At 44.2% G+C, this 18,467-nt stretch overlaps 1 protein-coding gene across 1 annotated transcript in view; it reads right to left on the bottom strand.

Annotated features, from left to right (window-relative positions):
* LOC129342962 (uncharacterized) overlaps nucleotides 1-18,467 on the bottom strand; it is a 46,558-nt gene that overhangs the window by 13,952 nt on the left and 14,139 nt on the right. The window contains exons 7-10 of the mRNA XM_054998918.1: nucleotides 16,341-16,435; nucleotides 12,618-12,706; nucleotides 9,303-9,330; nucleotides 8,530-8,757 (exon numbers count right to left, since the gene is read on the bottom strand). Of these exons, the coding sequence (XP_054854893.1) occupies nucleotides 8,530-8,757; nucleotides 9,303-9,330; nucleotides 12,618-12,706; nucleotides 16,341-16,435 (440 nt within the window). The remainder of the gene's footprint in view (nucleotides 1-8,529; nucleotides 8,758-9,302; nucleotides 9,331-12,617; nucleotides 12,707-16,340; nucleotides 16,436-18,467) is intronic.

Raw genomic sequence — 18,467 nt, 5'->3', positions numbered from 1 at the left:
TTCACTCCTCCTCAGCATTGCCAGGAAATGCTGTGGTGAAGGTGCAGAAACCAGAGTTCCAGCGACTGTTTCAAGTGTGTAGCTACATGTTGTGGTTGCTTTTAGCACCCAAGCATGCAATGAGGCAGGCTTTATTGTGCAAAAACTGGCACAAAAATTTCTGCTTGGTTATCGAGCTGTGGCTCTGTTCACCCACAGACACAAGTGTTCCCCTGCTGGAGGGTTGCCACTTTTGGGCTGGGAAATTCCTGGAGATTTGGGGGTGGAGCCTGAGGTGGGAAGGGTCCGGGAGAGGAGGGACCTCAGCGAGTATACAGCAATAGAATCCACCCTCCAAAGTCACCAGTTTTTCCAGGGCAACTGATCTTTGTAGCCTGGAGATCAGTTGTAATTCCAGGAGATTTCTAGACTCCACCTGGAGGTTGGAAACACTATGCTTGATTCAGATTATATTGTTCGTAATTACCCTTCTTTGTAATAAATTAGAGATAGTTCTATATAACCGAGTATATAAAACAAAAATATTAATAATAATTGTCCCCCAAATCCCCTTCATTGTATTTTTTAAGACACTGTCTATGAAGTACAGTAGTGCTTACTTGTGTTAGGTGTACATTCATATTCAGCATTTTAGGTTTCAAATTTCATAACTGATCTGTTTTGCAGCTCCATTATTAATTTCATCATTACTACATACTTGATATTGCAGATTTTTAACAGCTATGCTCTCCACAGCTACAAGCTACAGTTTTAAGCTTGTCGATTGGACTGAAAATGTAAGATAAGATAGAGAACGACAAAATATCATTCAGTTGCTTTAATAGCCAGGAATCCCTCTTCTATATTTTTTGGAATGTGATATCCATCAAAGTTTAGGAAGGGGTCGCCCTACAAAGAGACAGTTTGGAAACAGCTTGCATTTGAAGCAGCAAAAGCAAGGGAGGAACCCACTCTAACGAAATAACCAATCGGAAGGGTAGAAACACACGAGTGGGGTGCAATGCCAAACCAAATGAATAATAAACACGTATGAAAATTTAAATACAAAATGTTGTTTTAACTCCGTCAAAGTAGTAAGTTTTCAGTTAAATCAATATGGTACAAAGTATCACATACAGAGGTGCTACACCACAGGAATTCAATCGCCAGGTAAGTATGAAATTCCAGTAATTAAATAATCAATTTCAAAGTCCATGTGATGAAAAGTTTGTGCTGTTGCAGAGCCACGACGCCCGACACGCAGCTTCGGCTCGTTCTGCTGTTTCGTCACAAAGGACCTCTTCAGGGGCGAAATGCCTCCACCTCACTACAAAACATACCAGTACATTCAATAAATATCTTTAAAAGGGACTAAGCTATGTCTTATTTTGGAGTACAAATTGCATATCCAGCTCACCCATATAGTTACGAAGTCGTGTAGCAAACAAGCAACCAATGGTAAGCACCATCCAAGGTTACATCTGGAGAATGGACCTGCTTTTAGATTTTACCCGTCCACTGCTGAGGCAACTCAGCAGTGGATGGGTCTTAGACATCAAGGAACGACTCCTTGCACGTCATGAAAATTATCAAGCATTGAGATTTCAGGTCATTGAAACAGCTTTATTGAAACTGGAAGCAGACAGAGGGCCAAGCTACACATGACGAATGACACTTGAACGGCAAGTGTATTTCTCCCTGTTCGCTTGCCCTCCACTCAATCCACTTGCCATTCAAGTGTCATTCGTCATGTGTAGCTTGGCCCAGAGACAGACAGGCTTAACAGGAGCCAACTATATACACACAAGCCACGCCCCTTTCAAAGCCACACACAACTAGGACCCTTAGTTTGCATTAACTATACACAAAGTAACTTATTTACAGTGCAGTGATTGGTCTTTATTATACAATACTGATTGATTGCTGTCAGCAGGAAAAAACCAATAGAGATGAAGACTTCAGGAGCCTTAGCTCAGGCAGAAGCTAAGTCAATACATAACAAAAATGCTGCCATGAGAATAGCTCCGCCTCACAATCCCTTGTTCTATCCTATTAGCATTCATTTCCAGGGCTCTTGTGAATTTCACAAACAGGGTTCTGCACAAAAGAGGGATTATTTGGTACCCACTCAGGGCCGGCCCGCTCATTAAGGCCAGCCTGGCAGCCACCTCAGGGTGCTAAGGTGCTGGAGGGGCGCTGGCCAAGGGGCAGGAGCATGCGCCATGGAACTGCCACCACCGCCGGCCAGGAGCACATGCTGGCAGCAGCAGTGTGGGGCAGTGAGCAGGCAGCCACCTGTTTAGTTGCTCTGAGGGCCAGGCACAGCCGGCGGCCAGGGCAGCCGGCTGTGCCTGGCCCGCAGAGCAACTGAACGGGAGGGCTGGAAGGCCCCCTGTGCATGCACCCAGCTCTGTGTGATGATGTCACACACAGTGACGTCATCATGCAGTCCGGTGTGTGTGTGCGCGTGCATGTGCACAGAGGCAGCCCTTAAAACTGCCTCAGGTGCTGGCGATGCTTTAGCTGGCCCTGTACCCACTTTCCTTTTATTACTTAAAAAATGAATCTCCCTCACATCTTTTAAATGGATGTCTATGCTGGCACAGAGTTCTTCGGGGTATTTGTAGGATGTGTTATGATTCACTGCTCCCTTGAGTTGAAAACAATAATATTCCATGCTCAAGTGCATTTTTAAAAATTGACTCACATGGTTATAAAAGAAAGCTGTTTGCTCTGAGTATTCTCTAGGAAAGGACTCTGAGAATTGTTCATTCATCATTTAAGAGAATTTATAAAACAAAAAGATCTTGGACACTGTGCTCAGAAGACAATGGCTTTCCCACTTTTCATTGTGACCAGCATATTCACCATTTTCCTCATAATTGACATGTTTGACTGAGAGATACTGACTGGACATGGGCACGAACGGAAAAAAAAAACCGAACACCCTGTTCGACGTTCGGTGCCATTCACAAACAACGGACAACGAACATGGATGAACATGAACTGTTCCCAGACATGTTAGTTGTTCATTGTTCATGGGGGCCAGAACCACCCCCACCCAACCCCCCACTTAGCCCCCCTCCCCTCAAACCCACTTACCTGTCCCTTTAAAGATCCCCCCTGCCGCCTGCCAGCTGATAGTTTAAAGGGCCCTGTCCTGGCAAAAACAGCAGTCTCTGCTGGCAGCTAGTTTGAGGGGTTACAAAAGTGACCTTCCCAATGTCCAATATCCACCATATTTGCAGGGGACATAGTCCTCACTGTCTTCTGAAGACTCCCCAAGTTTCAGAGAGATTGCACCCCGGTAAAGGCATGATCCACGGGTCTCCCCGTTGGCTGTCATTTTCTCTTCACAGTGGCAAAAACGGGACTCTCTGCTGGAAGTACTTTGAAGGGTTAAAGCCAGAAGGAAAGCCAGAAGGAGTTCAGACAGAGTTCAGTCCCTCCCAGCCTTCTGTTTCCATGAGGAGTGATTGCTCAAAACACAAACCAAAGGTAACAAAGGAGCTGTCCCAAGGGCACCAAACACACAGAAAATACAAAGAGCCCTTAGGAAAATACAGTCAACAATTATCCCAAATTCATATATTTAAGGTGCTTAAAGTGCTCAGTGCGAATAAATCCGTCATATGAATTGTTCCATCATACAAATTGTAAATTTCCTTTAGACATCAATGATGGTATACAAGTCGCAAAATTCCTACAGGCAGTACATGTAAACAATACATAAGGTGCTTGGAAGCCTTAATAGTCCAATATAAAGCCAGAATTTTCCACCAGAATGTAGTATCCAGGTTATAGAAGTCTTCTCTTGAGTAACCTGGATATTACATTCTGGTGGAAAATTCTGGCTTTATATTGGACTATTAAGGCTTCCAAGCACCTTATGTATTGTTTACATGTACTGCCTGTAGGAATTTTGCGACTTGTATACCATCATTGATGTCTAAAGGAAATTTACAATTTGTATGATGGAACAATTCATATGACGGATTTATTCGCACTGAGCACTTTAAGCACCTTAAATATATGAATTTGGGATAATTGTTGATTGTATTTTCCTAAGGGCTCTTTGTATTTTCTGTTTCCAAGGGGATTGATTGCAGCAGGTGCCAGACTGTCTGGCTTGCCGAACAACTGCCGAAGGCAATGAACGAGGCTTGCAACGACCTCCTGTTCGTTTAGGATGGGGCCTCAAGAACAGCTTGTTCGAGAACAGCAGATTAGGCTGTTCATTGGTTTTTTCTGTTCGTAATGCTGTTCGTGCCCATGTCTAATACTTACCCACTCAGGTCAAACTGGCCATATCACTCGTAAGGGCTCTACATTTTCAAATATGTCAGCATTCTGTGACTTTAGCATCATTACCACACGGATTCTGTCACACTGCTGTTTTCTCCATGTTTGGTCATTTATTTCTACATATTTGTTCAGCTTTTTCCTCTCTGTTACTCTCTTTTACATATATAATTTGATTTCCTCTATAGGGACTTCCCAGTTCCGTTTGTTAATCTATCATACATAAACGCCTCAAATATCTTTTGGCTTTCGCCTGCCATTTTATCATGGCAACCTTTGCAAATCTCAGCCACCATTGTATAAAGTTTCTACAAGTTTACTTCTTGTATGAGAACAGTTTCCATTTTTTCCCCTTTGGTCAGATTTTAAACACATTGTGTTTGCCTCAGTTTTATTTTATACATCTATTCTTTATTCATTCTGCTTTGGACTGTGATTGAAGTTGACTTTTGGCCTCCCTCATAATTGCTTTGTTCTCTGTTCTCATCTTTTTATTATGAAAAAAATTAATATTGCATACCTACCTCTCAGACTTTTAAAATATTAGTATATCTATTCAATATTTCCTTCTTTTCCCCTTCATTAGCTTGTATGGACCTTCTACATTGATATTAGTATTTTCTTTGCTTGACAATAATTTTCAAATATCTCATTCTTTTTTTTAAAAAAAAATTGTGAATTTCCCCATAAACAGAATATTTATTTTCACACATCTTTATAGAATTGTTACACACGATTTCATGTTATCTGGTTTAGCTGCAGTATTTTTCTTAAATAGAATTTTGCTACATCAACCGATTTTTGTTTGCTGCCAGTGAATGAAATCAGTACTAGTACAGCTGTTTGGGGACTTTCACCTTTACAAGTCTCAAAGTCTACATCTGTTTAGTCATGGAACTCATTTTATGGTTTCATTTTGGATAATTTCGAGATTTTTTTTAAAAAGTAGCAGCTTGCTATATGCACATGAATTTTGAAGACTTTGACTGCTGTTTGAAAAGCAGAGTTTCTTTTGTTTGTATTCATGAAATTGGTACAATCTAATGGAATTTATGGAGTTAATTTTTATGATTACAGCAATCAGCTTTGTCATCATAGTCATATAAGCAGGGCTTTTTTTCAGCCGGAACGTGGTGGAATGGAGTTCCGGAACCTCTTGAAAATGGCCACATGGCTGGTGGCCCCACCCCCTGATCTCCAGACAGAGGGGAGCTTAGATTGCCCTCCGAGGGCAATCTAAACTCCCCTCTGTCTGGAGATCAGGGGGCGGGGCCACCGGCCATGTAACCATTTTCTCCGAGGGAAACCCACTGAGTTCCACCACCTCTTTCCCCAGAAAAAAATCCCTGCATATAAGAGTTCTTTTACAAATTAAGCTTTGTTAGGGGAAAAGATATTTGGGGAGAAAGGACAAAAGTGTGTGCAGGAGGGGGGCAAGATGGGAAGATATCTGGAGTGTCTGAATGACAAAGGTGAATAGACCCCCCCCCCCCGCCCTAAAGAATAACTTTTCCAAATTAAAAACGTCCGGGAGCTAGGCACAATTTCCATTCCCAAGAGGATTTGTTATATGAACCGAGGTCTTCCATTTCGTAGTATGGCCATTAAATTCTACTCGTATTTTGTACAGCTTTTTCTAGTCTGAATTTTAGCCCACCTCTGAAAAAAATGTATGCTGGTTTGTATTTTCCTACATTTTTACAGTTCAGGAACTCGGTACAACTGCATTACTTTTAGGGATCTTCAAGCCTCTTCAACTCTGCGTCCATTTAAGCATTGTGCTCATTTCACACTTTCATACTGAATTTCAGAGTCCTTTAAATTTTAAAAAGAGAGATTGCTGAACACACAAGTATTCTGGACCCCAAGCAGCCACTTGGAAAGCTGAACTCTGTGCTTTCTCTTCGTAGGTCAATGGAATCCAGTGATACAGATGGTGTGTGCGCCACCATTTTCTTCCGTAGGCAAATAAACTGCAGGAGATTCAACAGCTGTATCATTCGCTAATGCCCTCTTCCACTTGATGGAGCCTTCCTCCCTTTCGAAAGCCAAAAGGCCAAGAAAAAGTACAAGAAAAAAATTAAAATCCTACAAAGAGAAAAAAAATATTATCAGCCAAAGAACAGAACTCTTAAGAAGGTCTGCCAGGATCTGGAAAAATTCTGACTTTTTTTTTTACTGTCATTCTGCCTTTCAGCCAAAGTGACCCCCGAGGACAGAAGGAAAAACACTTACTTGGTCAGACACAGGGCTATCAGGAAGACGCTGGCTGAACTCAAAGACACAAAGAACTCAATATGGTTTTCTGAAATAAAAGTAATAAAACATCCTCGTGTTGTGATCTTTGAGTGGTAGTTTAGTTCCCAGCTGAGCCCTTGATGAAGTTTCCCAGGCAAGCAAGCTGGGCAATAACAGATAGGAAGAAATATTTCAAATGTCATGTCTAGGGATGCTGTTCAAATAGTTGAGAGGTGATGATCAAATGTGAGCTGATAACCAGGTCTTTTTGATTAGGCACTAGGCAATTTGAATGAACAAGTTTGAGCCAAAATTGCCAATCCAAATAGCCATTAACAACATTAAGGACTACTTAGCCAAACATCTCATTGTAGGATTTTTTTTTAAAAAAAACACTATATTCCTTTATGACTGATTTATTTGGTTTTGACTGATTTTACAGTAAATACATCCCCCTCTATGTGCCATAAAAGGGTTTTCCAGGTTTTTTAAAAATCAACAATTGCTTGATCACAATTGCTCAGCTTTCATGTTTAATAAACATCTCTATCCATTTTTACCTTTCCCCTTATGTCTCTGCATCAAAAAGGGGTAGAGATGTACTTTTAAAAAACATGTCAAGGGGAAAGGTTACACAGGATTAGAGCAGCATCTTAAAACCTAACAAAATTTATTTCAGCATAAGCTTTTGTGGGTCAGAGCTTACTTCCGTAGGTGCATGAATTATACTTCCTTCAGGCAAATGCTTTTTTACACAAGGCAATATGAAATGAAAGGAGCTACTAACCATTAATGTCAAGAAAGATGGTATTTGAAAGGCTTTTCCTTATATTAGGGTACCTAGCAGGTAAGGCGTTTACCCTGGTCATTTAGGGATGGAGTGAAGGTGAAGTCAGACCCATAGATCCAGCTGCCATTGTTCTGTCGATGAATCCACTGAAATGTTTTATATCCTGTCAGACTAGTTATCCAAGAAATTTCAGGTTCAGCCCCAGAGCAGGGCACAGGTACTGAGCAGGTCAAAACTGCTTCCTTCTCCAAAACCACTGCAGATGATTTTGAGATCTCTATTATCTCTGTCAGCTCAGAAACATCCCCAAGTGGGAATAAAGAAAAACACACACAAGACAGAGGGTCAAAACACACGAGACGCATGGGCGAGTATCTGATCCTGCAAGGATCCCTGGGAATTGTAGTTAAAAAAACCACAGCCACTCGATGTGAATCTTAGCTCAGCCGGGGAGAATTGCAACTGGAGAGACATTCTCTCTCATACACACACTTTCTCTCTCTCAAAAATCTTCTGGGAGCTCAGGATGGGGGTGGGGGGAGGTTGGGAACAACGTAACAAGAGGTAGGAAAAAAGCTGAGGTGTTTTGTGAGTGAGACAGGAACCCAGTCCCTCCCCTTCTTCTTCTCCTGGCAAAGTCCTGTTACATCTCCCTCCTGCCCCATCTCTGAGCTCCTAAAGGAAAACCAGGCAACTGGATTTTTGAAAGAGAAAATCTCTCCAGTCAGGCGGCGGTTCTTTGCAAGAAAATCCACTTTGCTCAGTTTTCCTCCAGTTGCTTGGAGATGGGGAGGGTTAGACTACCACTCCCAGGGACATTTGCAGGATCAATCAAGTGCTCTTCACATGTAATTTGTCTCGTGCATTTCTGTTTTGAGAGTCCAGTAGCAGCTATAAGATAAATAAAATTGTGATAGGGTATGAGCTTTCATGAGTCACAGCTCACAGAGAAGTGAGCAGTGACTCACGAAAACTCATCCCCTACCACAAATTTTGTTAGTCTTATAGGTGCTACTGGACTCTTGCTCTCTTCTACTGCTACAGACAGACTACCACGGCTACCCAGCTTGATCTATCTACACAGAAGATTGATTGAAAAGAGAATATAAATAGAATAAAGTATCAATATCTCATCTCATAAAAACATCTCATAAAAACTTAAATGTCTGCAACCGCCAGCAACCAAATAGTCAGGTAATAAATAAAAAGGAAGTTTTTACCTGTCACAAGAACTTCAAGCATCATACGAGCTCGGCCTTTGGCAGTGGTGTAGCTGTATATTATTTTGCTGTCCTCAGTTCGAAAGTAGTATTTCCCTGAGTCCTGTGGTCGGGCATTGAGGATGCTGAAGGAGCAATTGCCTTGCTCTGGATCGCCTGTTAACTGGAAACGGTTCTCCACAGATGTCATGAGTATCTGTCTCTTGTCATTGGTGGCCACAAGAATACCTGGAGTGGTACGACGTGGTGTGCTTAAGGCAAACGAGTGCTTCCACCCTGTCTTTTCCAAAAACCAATAGCCATAGAGTTTTTTAGAGTCATTCTTGTGTGGATTATCATAAGTGAAGTTGCAGGGAATGTGGACACCGAGGCCGCATTGCACTGAGACAAGATCAGGAATGGTCACTTTAAGATCCAGATACTGGCTCAGGACACCTCCCATAATCATACAGGAGTTAACTGGAATACAAACAGAGGAACTGTTAAGCTCCGTTTTGCCTTGGCCCTTATATAGTTCTACCAAGGCCTTCCAGACATCGGAAAGCACTCAGACATGTTCAGAGCTCAGAGCCAAACTAAAAGTGACGTCTTACACAGGTTGGACACTAGTCGGCTTCCCTCAAGTTTTGATGGGAAATGTAGGCATCCTGGTCTTGCAGCTGTAATGGAGAGCCAAGCTGTAAAACCAGGACGCCTACATTTCCCATCAAAACTTGAGGGAAGCCGACTAGTGTCCAACCTGTGTAAGACGTCACTTGTAGTTTGGCTCTTACTCTGTTTGATGGGGATGGTGTTGTGAATCTGGCCAGAGAGGCAGACCCAAACCCCCAGCCCAGCGGCAGAATTGAGGGTGGCCCAGGAGCAAGAAGGAAAGAGGGTGAGATGGTCTAGCACTTCGTAGCAGAAGATCTTGGTCATTTCTCTGTGATTGCAGGAGGGGAAATGTGTTTTGCAGCCCCAGTTAGGGAGAGTTTGGGAACAATCTTAATGCTTCTCAGCCACCCAACACAAATTCCCACTTGCCATTTATGCTCCAAGCTTTTCCAGTCCTTCTCATTCATACTCATTCTTACGCGATCCAAACACAAATGAGAATAAAACTGAAACAAGATTGTATTGCAGATAAATTGCCCACCCTGCTGGAACTTTTTCAAGACAGGATAGAAGGTGGAGGACAAGAGACACTCCTAACAATAGAATCATAGGGTTGGGAGGGATCTCTAGGGTTATCTAGTCCAGCTCCATGCACAATGCACAACTCCCTCCCCACACCTCCAGTGACCCCTGCTCCATGCAAAACACCATTAAGATCCCTAGCCAAACTGGCCTGGGGAAAATTGCTACCTGACAAAGGAAAATTGCTAATTGACAAAATTGCTACCTGAAGATGGCAAAACACCATCAAGATCCCTAGCCAAACTGGCCTGGGGAAAATTGCTACCTGACCCCAGGATGGCAATCGACATTGGTGTAAGAAGGGCCACGAGAACTCAGCACTGATGTAACCCTTCCTGCCCTCTCTCTCATGATGATCTACCTAAGTTTACAGAGGAGTTAGCTGTGTTAGTCTGTAGTAGCAAAATCAAAAAGAGTCCACTAGCACCTTTAAGACTAACCAATTTTATTGTGGCATAAGCTTTCGAGAATCACAGTTCTCTTCGTCAGATGCATGGAGGGCAGAAAGAATCAGCATTGCTGTCAGGTGGCAGCAGAGAGGGTCCAATTTCTTGGGAACCAGGTTAACGCACTTTTCTAAACAACAGCCAGAAGAAGAGCATCTCATTCTCATTGACCCAAAGATAACTCGTATAAGCCATGATCAGGGTTCATTCTTTAATTCTAGCTGAAGATCATTTCTGGAGATTGCAGTAAAAAGCATTACATTCCCCCATCCTCCCACAGGAAATAAGAGGTTCAGACAAAGACGGGAAAAGAGGTCATGAATTCACACTAAAGCCAGAAGACATGCAGTAAATCTCATTTGCTCCACATACTTAGGCAGAAGTATTGAACTACAATTCCCATAAGTATGTGAGGGGCAAACCATTATCTAACTTCCTCTAAGATAAGACAGAAGCTTTCTTATTCTGTGACTAACAGCACATCCACAGAGCTGGTTTCTGTTTAGTGGAGGGCAACCCTTGATGAATATCCAACAGCAGAGAGTAGAACTGATTATACCTCACTACACAGAGTTAGATAGCACATTTCTGAAATGTTTGCATTTAAGTATGTTGCACCTACTTTTGCACAGAGAGGCCAAGAGTAAAACGGTGAGAGTTGCTGGGAAGGAGGCTGCGTTCTGCACCTTCCAGGGTGGATCCATGAGCTTCCAGTGTCTGCTGTCCCCTGGCAACCTTTTTTAAACTGGATGCTCCTTCCTTTCTGGGCTAGGAGCTGGGGTGGGGGTGGGGAGGAGACAGTGAGAAGACCAGAGTAGAATTAGAGATGTATAAATAGATCCTTTTCTATCGTTCATGTGTTGTCCTCCTGCCTTTTTGCCCATTTGCATTGATGATGATGTTCCTGGTTTTATTTTTCATTTTGACAGAATTTGATACTGTTATATGAGTTTGCCTCCCACCCCCCAGTCAGGAATAAAGAGGCAGACACAAGGCATTTGGGTATTAAGGGGCCACTTTTATTAAACAATTAACAAACTGTTCATACGGCAAGGGATCTACCTGCGGTACAGGTCAAGCTCAGCGTCTGTGCCAGGACTGCCGCCTTGACCTGTCTGGGTGAGCCCCACTGCCCTGGATGCGAGTCACCCATGCGCATGGCTGCAACCCGGTCGGCCAGGCAAATGATTCCCCCTTGAAGTTCCAACCACTCTGCAATACAGCCCGACTGAAGGACTTTTACAGGAGGTCCCAGCAGAAGTCTGCCCTCTCAGCTGGTCGCCATAAAGCCCACCAGCCGATCATGACAGACCCCAATCCCCCTAGTGGGGATATGCCAAGGGTGCTCGCCGCCTCGCTCCCCTTTTCCCAACTCTATCCTGCCCCATGACCACCTATTTACAGCACCACCATAACACAACCCAGTACACAGTGCAAGGTAGGCGAAAAACTCCTCTCCCCAAGAGCCAATGCGGGGAAAGGAGAAAAAATTCCTACCCGGCCCCGACAAACAGCGACCAGCTCTCCTGCACTGGTAAAGGGAGGGGAGGGTGGGCCGAGTGTGCAAAGCTAACTGCAGGGGCTAAAGGGGGCGGTGCCACCTTGTGGAGGCTTAGCCCCGCCCCCTAAAAGCTCACGCTTGGGAAGGAGCAAAGGAGCCACTTTCTCCTTCCGGGGCTGCAAAAACGTCCCCCATCCTCAGCAGCCTTCGACTGCCGGCTGGGAGGGCTGTATTACAGGTACAGTTCGGGCATGTAATTAATGCGTAAAACTCCTGCTAGCAGAAGAAACATGGATTCTTGACCATGTATTTTCCCCAGTAACCCCGTCTGATTGCCTAGAAAATATTCCTGGGCAGGGCAGCAGGGTTGATAGTCATGTTGGATCAGGGCTAGAGGAGATAAAATGGCTCTAGCCGCATGACTTCACAGACAGAAGAGGCAGGAAGTCTGAGTTTTCTCCCTTCCTCACTGAAGCCCATCAACTATTTATTTAAAACATTTCCATGCCACCTTTACACCCAAATAGGGACCTCAAGGCAGAGATCAGTTCCCCTGGAGAAAATGGCTGCTTTGGTGGACTCCATTCTACCCTCCTAGGGCCCCTCCCCTCCCAAACCCTGCCTTCTGTAGGCTCCACTCCCCTAAATCTCCAGGATTTCCCAACCTGGAGCTGGCAACCCTGCGTACCAGCAGGGCCAGAGTCTCACTTCCACATCTCTAGGTGAGAAAAGCATCTATAATGATTTTTAAGCTTTGGATTCAAGTTTAATTTAACTATTTGGTTATGGCAGAATTTTTCCTGGACAGCAGAAAAATCAAATCAAGGAGTCTGCGGGTGAGTGCACCAGACGGCAGATGTTTTAAGTTCCCCCTTCTTCCATTCAGTTCCCTATTTTTTGTCCCTAGAATTTCTTGTCCTTTCTTCATCTTTCCTTCTTCTTTACAAACCTCCAAGTAGACTTACTTCTCCTGTAGCCAGAGAGGAGCCACCTGTGTATCTCCGCTGCTGCTTTGCTTCTGAGACTTCAAATTTGGGAAGAGTTTTGTTAACAGCTGAAAGAAAAGCAAGAGACAGGAACCAGAAAAGCAGAAGTAACAGCAAACAAGGAGTTCGTAGGATGTGGGAGGAAAGATAACTATAGGTAATGAGTATATCTAGAATGCATTTTTATCATGGTTGTTGGGGGTTTTCCGGGCTGTATTGCCGTGGTCTTGGCATTGTAGTTCCTGACGTTTCGCCAGCAGCTGTGGCTGGCATCTTCAGAGGTGTAGCACCAAAAGACAGAGATCTCTCAGTGTCACAGTGTGGAAAAGATGTAGGTCATTTGTATCTACTCAGGAGGGGTGGGGTTGAGCTGAGTCATCCTGTGAGAGTTTCCCAGGGTGTGGAATGCTAATGGCGGGAGGCTTCACTGTATCCTGAGGAGGTTCTTTTGCATATGGATTGGTGCTTGATGTGCTAATCTTCTCTGCAGGGCTATTGTCGGGTGTGGAGTGTTTTGTTGGCCTGGTGTTTTTCAGAACTGGAGCCCATGCTCTGTTCATTCTTAAGGTTTCTTCTTTCCTGTTGAAGTTTTGCTTATGCTTGTGAATTTCAATGGCTTCCCTGTGCAGTCTGACAAAGTAGTTGGAAGTGTTGTCCAGTATTTTGGTGTCCTAGAATAAGATACTGTGCCCTGTTTGAGTTAGGCTATGTTCAGCCACTGCTGATTTTTCAGGCTGTCCAAGTCTGCAGTGTCTTTCATGTTCTTTTATTCTTGTCTGGATGCTACGCTTTGTGGTCCCGATGTAAACTTGTCCACAGCTGCAGGGTATACGGTATACTCCTGCAGAGGTGAGGGGGTCTCTGCTGTCTTTTGCTGATCGTAGCATCTGTTGTATTTTTCAGGTGGGTCTGAATACTGCTTGAAGGTTATGCTTTTCCATAAGCTTTCCCATCTGATCAGTAATTCCTTTGATATATGGCAAAAACACTTTTCCTGTAGGTGACTGTTTTTCCTTGGTTGTTTGATTCATCCTGGGTTTGATTGCTCTTCGGATTTCATTTCTGGAGTAGCCATTTGCCTGAAGTGCGTGGTTTAGATGATTAATTTCCTCATTGAGAAAGCGCGGCTCACATATCCGTCTTGCACGATCCACTAATGTTTTCATTATGCCTCTGCAGGAGTATACCGTATACCCTGCAGCTGTGGACAAGTTTACATCGGGACCACAAAGCGTAGCATCCAGACAAGAATAAAAGAACATGAAAGACACTGCAGACTTGGACAACCTGAAAAATCAGCAGTGGCTGAACATAGCCTAACTCAAACAGGGCACAGTATCTTATTCCAGGACACCAAAATACTGGACAACACTTCCAACTACTTTGTCAGACTGCACAGGGAAGCCATTGAAATTCACAAGCATAAGCAAAACTTCAACAGGAAAGAAGAAACCTTAAGAATGAACAGAGCATGGGCTCCAGTTCTGAAAAACACCAGGCCAACAAAACACTCCACACCCGACAATAGCCCTGCAGAGAAGATTAGCACATCAAGCACCAATCCATATGCAAAAGAACCTCCTCAGGATACAGTGAAGCCTCCCGCCATTAGCATTCCACACCCTGGGAAACTCTTACAGAATGACTCAGCTCAACCCCACCCCTCCTGAGTAGATACAAATGACCTACATCTTTTCCACACTGTGACACTGAGAGATCTCTGTCTTTTGGTGCTACACCTCTGAAGATGCCAGCCACAGCTGCTGGCGAAACGTCAGGAACTACAATGCCAAGACCACGGCAATACAGCCCGGAAAACCCCCAACAACCATCATTCTCCGGCCGTGAAAGCCTTCGACAATACATTTTTATCATGATTGAATTTTTTAGAGGCTGGCTTCTTGAAGATCTGACCAGTCATAAGAAAAATAAATCACATGTCAAAGTGCTCCGTGTTTAACCCAACTGAGGGCCAAGCTACACATGACGAATGACACTTGAACGGCAAGTGGATTGAGTGGAGGGCAAGTGAACAGGGAGAAATACACTTGCTGTTCAAGTGTCATTCGTCATGTGTAGCTTGGCCCTAAGATTCTGGTCAAGTCAGTATTAAAGGAGCAGAAACTGCTTTGCCATAAAGGAAGGCAGTACAAAATCATGCTTGCATTTTCGCCATTGGTATGTACAATAAAGGAAGCAAAACTGATTGATGGATTACCTTTGTATCCCACTCTCTCCTTGAACAGGCTCAGAGCAGATAACATCAACAATTACATTTACATTAAAATTATAACATTACAACCACTATAAAAGCAGATCAGTTATAAAAATAGTTCTAGATAGCAGCCCATTTTCCCCAGCCCCAGGAAAACATTAAATGGGGTGGGAGGTGAAGAACAGCAGTGGTCCACCAATGGAAAACCAGGGTGGGGGTTTCAGTATCTCTCCCCCCCCCCAACAACACCCATGGCTCAGCCTCAGCCATATGCCTAACGGAACATCTCTGTCTTACAGGCCAATGAAAAGATAGTACATCTTGTTGGGCTCGAGTTTCAGCCTGTGAAACAGGGTATCTAGGCTTTCCCCACTGGTCAATTATTACCTGCCCCTGGAAGATATTCAGCTCCCACCCCTTGTGATCCATGATCGCTCCTAGATCACAGGGTCTGAAGAAGCCAGAACTGCGGGGAGGCTCCATCTTCTATCAAATCAATGAATCGTCATCCGTTTACACGAAATCATAACTGCATTTCCTGATGAGACAGCCAGATTCTCATTGGAAAGCTGCCATTTGCTCTAATCAGGGACTCCCCTGTGACTCTTTGTTTCCTCAGGACACCAAGGCCGTGATGAGTAACTGATGTTTTCAGGACAATACCTCACTATTCCAGTTCACTCAGAAATACCCCTCAACACATTAAATAGACCAGAAAGCTAAACAAATCCTTAATCAATTAGTAGGATTGCCAACAGCCAGTTGGAAAATTCCTGGATATTTGGGGGTGTAACCTGGGGTGAGTGGGGAGGGGAGAGACCTCAGCAGGGGATAATCCCATAGGGCCCACAGTAAGGGTGTGCACTCTGCCGCCTGGCAGAGAGGGCTTTCCCTGCCACTGTTGCTGCACAGCTGAAGCCAGCATGGCTGGCCAGTAGAGAGGGCCTTCCCTGCCGCCATCAACATGCAGCCGCAGCTGCCTGGCAGAGAGGGCTATCATCACCGCCACTGTTGGAGGCCAGCGGGGAGGTGGGAGGGCCGCCTCCTCCAGCATGGTGTCAGGTAAGTGGGGGTGGGGTGGGGGTGGGGGTAAGGGTAGAGAATAGGAAGTTTAAAGAGCTCTGCAGCTTGCAAAAGGGCCCTTTAAACTTAACCCTTAGGCTCCCGAAGCTGCCCGAAGCATTACGAATGCTTCTGGAAGCTTTGATTCAGGATTTCTGAATCGGCACCAACTTAGTGCTAACAGCACTAAGCAGGATAGACTCCTAGCTCCTTCTGCATTTGTGTTCCCCTAGAAGTCACATTAGTCATTTTGTATTGGTAGCAGAAGGTGGACTGGCATAGAAACTTAAGCCAAGGGAGTCTCATTTCTCCAAAACTGGCAGGAAAACTGAATTTTGGGTATAAGAGACTCCCCTGGCCTAGGTTTCTACGACAAGCAGAGTATGACCAAACTTCTCACTTTCTGCATCCATTTTCCTACTTACCTTCACATCCTCTTTTTCTCTCCCTTATAAGAAGGTCAGGTTTCCCACATTGGCAGGAGCCCTCCTGCAACTTATTGTTTCTGCCTGCTGCTAGGCTGTGAAGAAAAATGGTTGTGGAAATTGAGAGGGATCAATCAGCATAGAGTTTGGGGCAAATCTTAGAGCATTGCTGGTAATCTGATAATGTCACCTCTAGGCCATGGTGGAAGTGACATCACTACATTGCCAGCAAGGCCCCTCCCCCCAGTAATCCTCCCGCTGGTACACTCCCTTATCCTCCCCCTCCCACTGATGTATTCACACCAATGACAAGGCTTCAACAGGGTGGTTTTTTTCAGCCACTCTGGCCCTTACATCCTTGCCAGCTTGTTGGTTTTCCCACTGAATCAAATGGGTTTTAAGTGTACACAGCACAATGAATGCTCGCCCAGTAGTCAGTCAGAATAGTAATGATTTTAACTGTAATTAGCAGGTTTGTTTTCAGTGAGATTTTTTAACTGAATGGGTTTGGGAGCTGGGTGAAGAGAATAAAGCCAGACATTCCCCAATAAATACCCAAACATGATCTGTCGGGTCAGAAGCAATAGTTCCCACAGCTGATTTTGAAGTTGTTTCATAGTGAAAGGAAAAAGCAAAGAGTTTTTTTCTCTTTTTGCTCCTGAAATGCAGCATTCATTGAGATAACTTTTAAAGCATGGAGTCCGGCTAGTGTTGGGCCAAGCTCCAGTTACAAGCCGTGTTTCTAAGGTATATTTAAATCCATTGATTCATGACAAGTGGGCATTTGGAACCCATAACAGAGAGTGGAAATTTCTCTCATTGTTGCTGATGGTTTGGCCCCCCAAGTTACTGAGCTCTGTAAGAGCATGCTGGCAATATCAATTTGAGCTGAGCCAGTAAGTATTCCTTGTTGCTGTTAGCTAGGATGGTGAGCCCATTCTCCCAACCTCCAGACAGGCTATCAGTCAAATAACTGATCAGCATAAAGATATAGGGGGAAAGGAGAAGGAAGGAACTTAATAGGATATATGTTGAATACATCATAAAGATCGAACAAGAGGACACTGTGGATCTTTCTGCTGAAATAACTACTTATTTATTATTTATTTGTCATTTATAGTCTGCCTTTCTCACTGAGACTCAGTGTGAGATTAGTACAAACAATATCAAGGACATTTCCATAAACAATGCCATAGGGCAAATAAGCACAAGTTGACAAAGAATTCTATTAGCAAGAATCTAATACAGAGTTGAAGAAATGCTGAAACAGAGCATAAGCAATTCTTGGACTGGCATTCGACAACATAGAACTACCCAGTAGGATCATGCTTGAAACACGGGTAGCACATAGGAGCACATACTTAAAGCAACAGACAGGACATAAGACAACGTAGTGGTGAAGTCTGTGGTCCCTAACTCATTAGTGAAGCATCTCTTTGAAACCACCTCTCTTCAATATGGCCCTCCTATCTGTGTAAAAAGCCTTTTTGAATAATTCAGTTTTGCATCATTTACAGAAAGCCAAGAGAGTGGGGGCTCTCCTGACAGGGCACCACAGAGAATGCACATGCACGGGCGGCTGTTGATTTCGCCCATGTGCAGGGTGGCTGTCCTGTTTCTAAACCATGAAGTGCCTTTCAGGTGTTCACTTGACTTGCACAGTATGATCTGCCTTGGTTCTCAGTGAGAAAGGTGGACTGCTGCTGCTGCTGCCTAAGGGTAACAGGACTAAGAGCCAAATCACACGTTAAGAAATACCCAGGTTCAGCACGTGTTCTCTTACCTCAAGGTTTGTCGGGATCTGTAGGCGTCCTGGAAGCTTAAGGTTTAGCATTTACAGAGCAGCAGGGAGGGAAATACAGGCGCCTGTATTTCCCTTCCCCTTCCTGCTGCTCTGTAAATGCTAAACTTTAAGCTTCCAGGACGCCTACAGATCCCGGCAAACCTTGAGGTAAGAGAACAAGCTTAGCATTTACAGAGCAGCAGGAAGGGGAAGGGAAATACAGGCGCCTGTATTTCCCTCCCTGCTGCTCTGTAAATGCTAAACCTTAAGCTTCCAGGATGCCTACAGATCCCGGCAAACCTTGAGGTATGAGAAAACGTGCTGAACCTAGGTATTTCTTAACG

Source organism: Eublepharis macularius, chromosome 15 (assembly GCF_028583425.1).
Source record: "Eublepharis macularius isolate TG4126 chromosome 15, MPM_Emac_v1.0, whole genome shotgun sequence".
Classification (NCBI taxonomy): domain Eukaryota; kingdom Metazoa; phylum Chordata; class Lepidosauria; order Squamata; family Eublepharidae; genus Eublepharis; species Eublepharis macularius.
The sequence above is the reverse complement of the archived record's forward strand: the minus strand, read 5'-3'. Positions and strand labels throughout refer to the sequence as shown.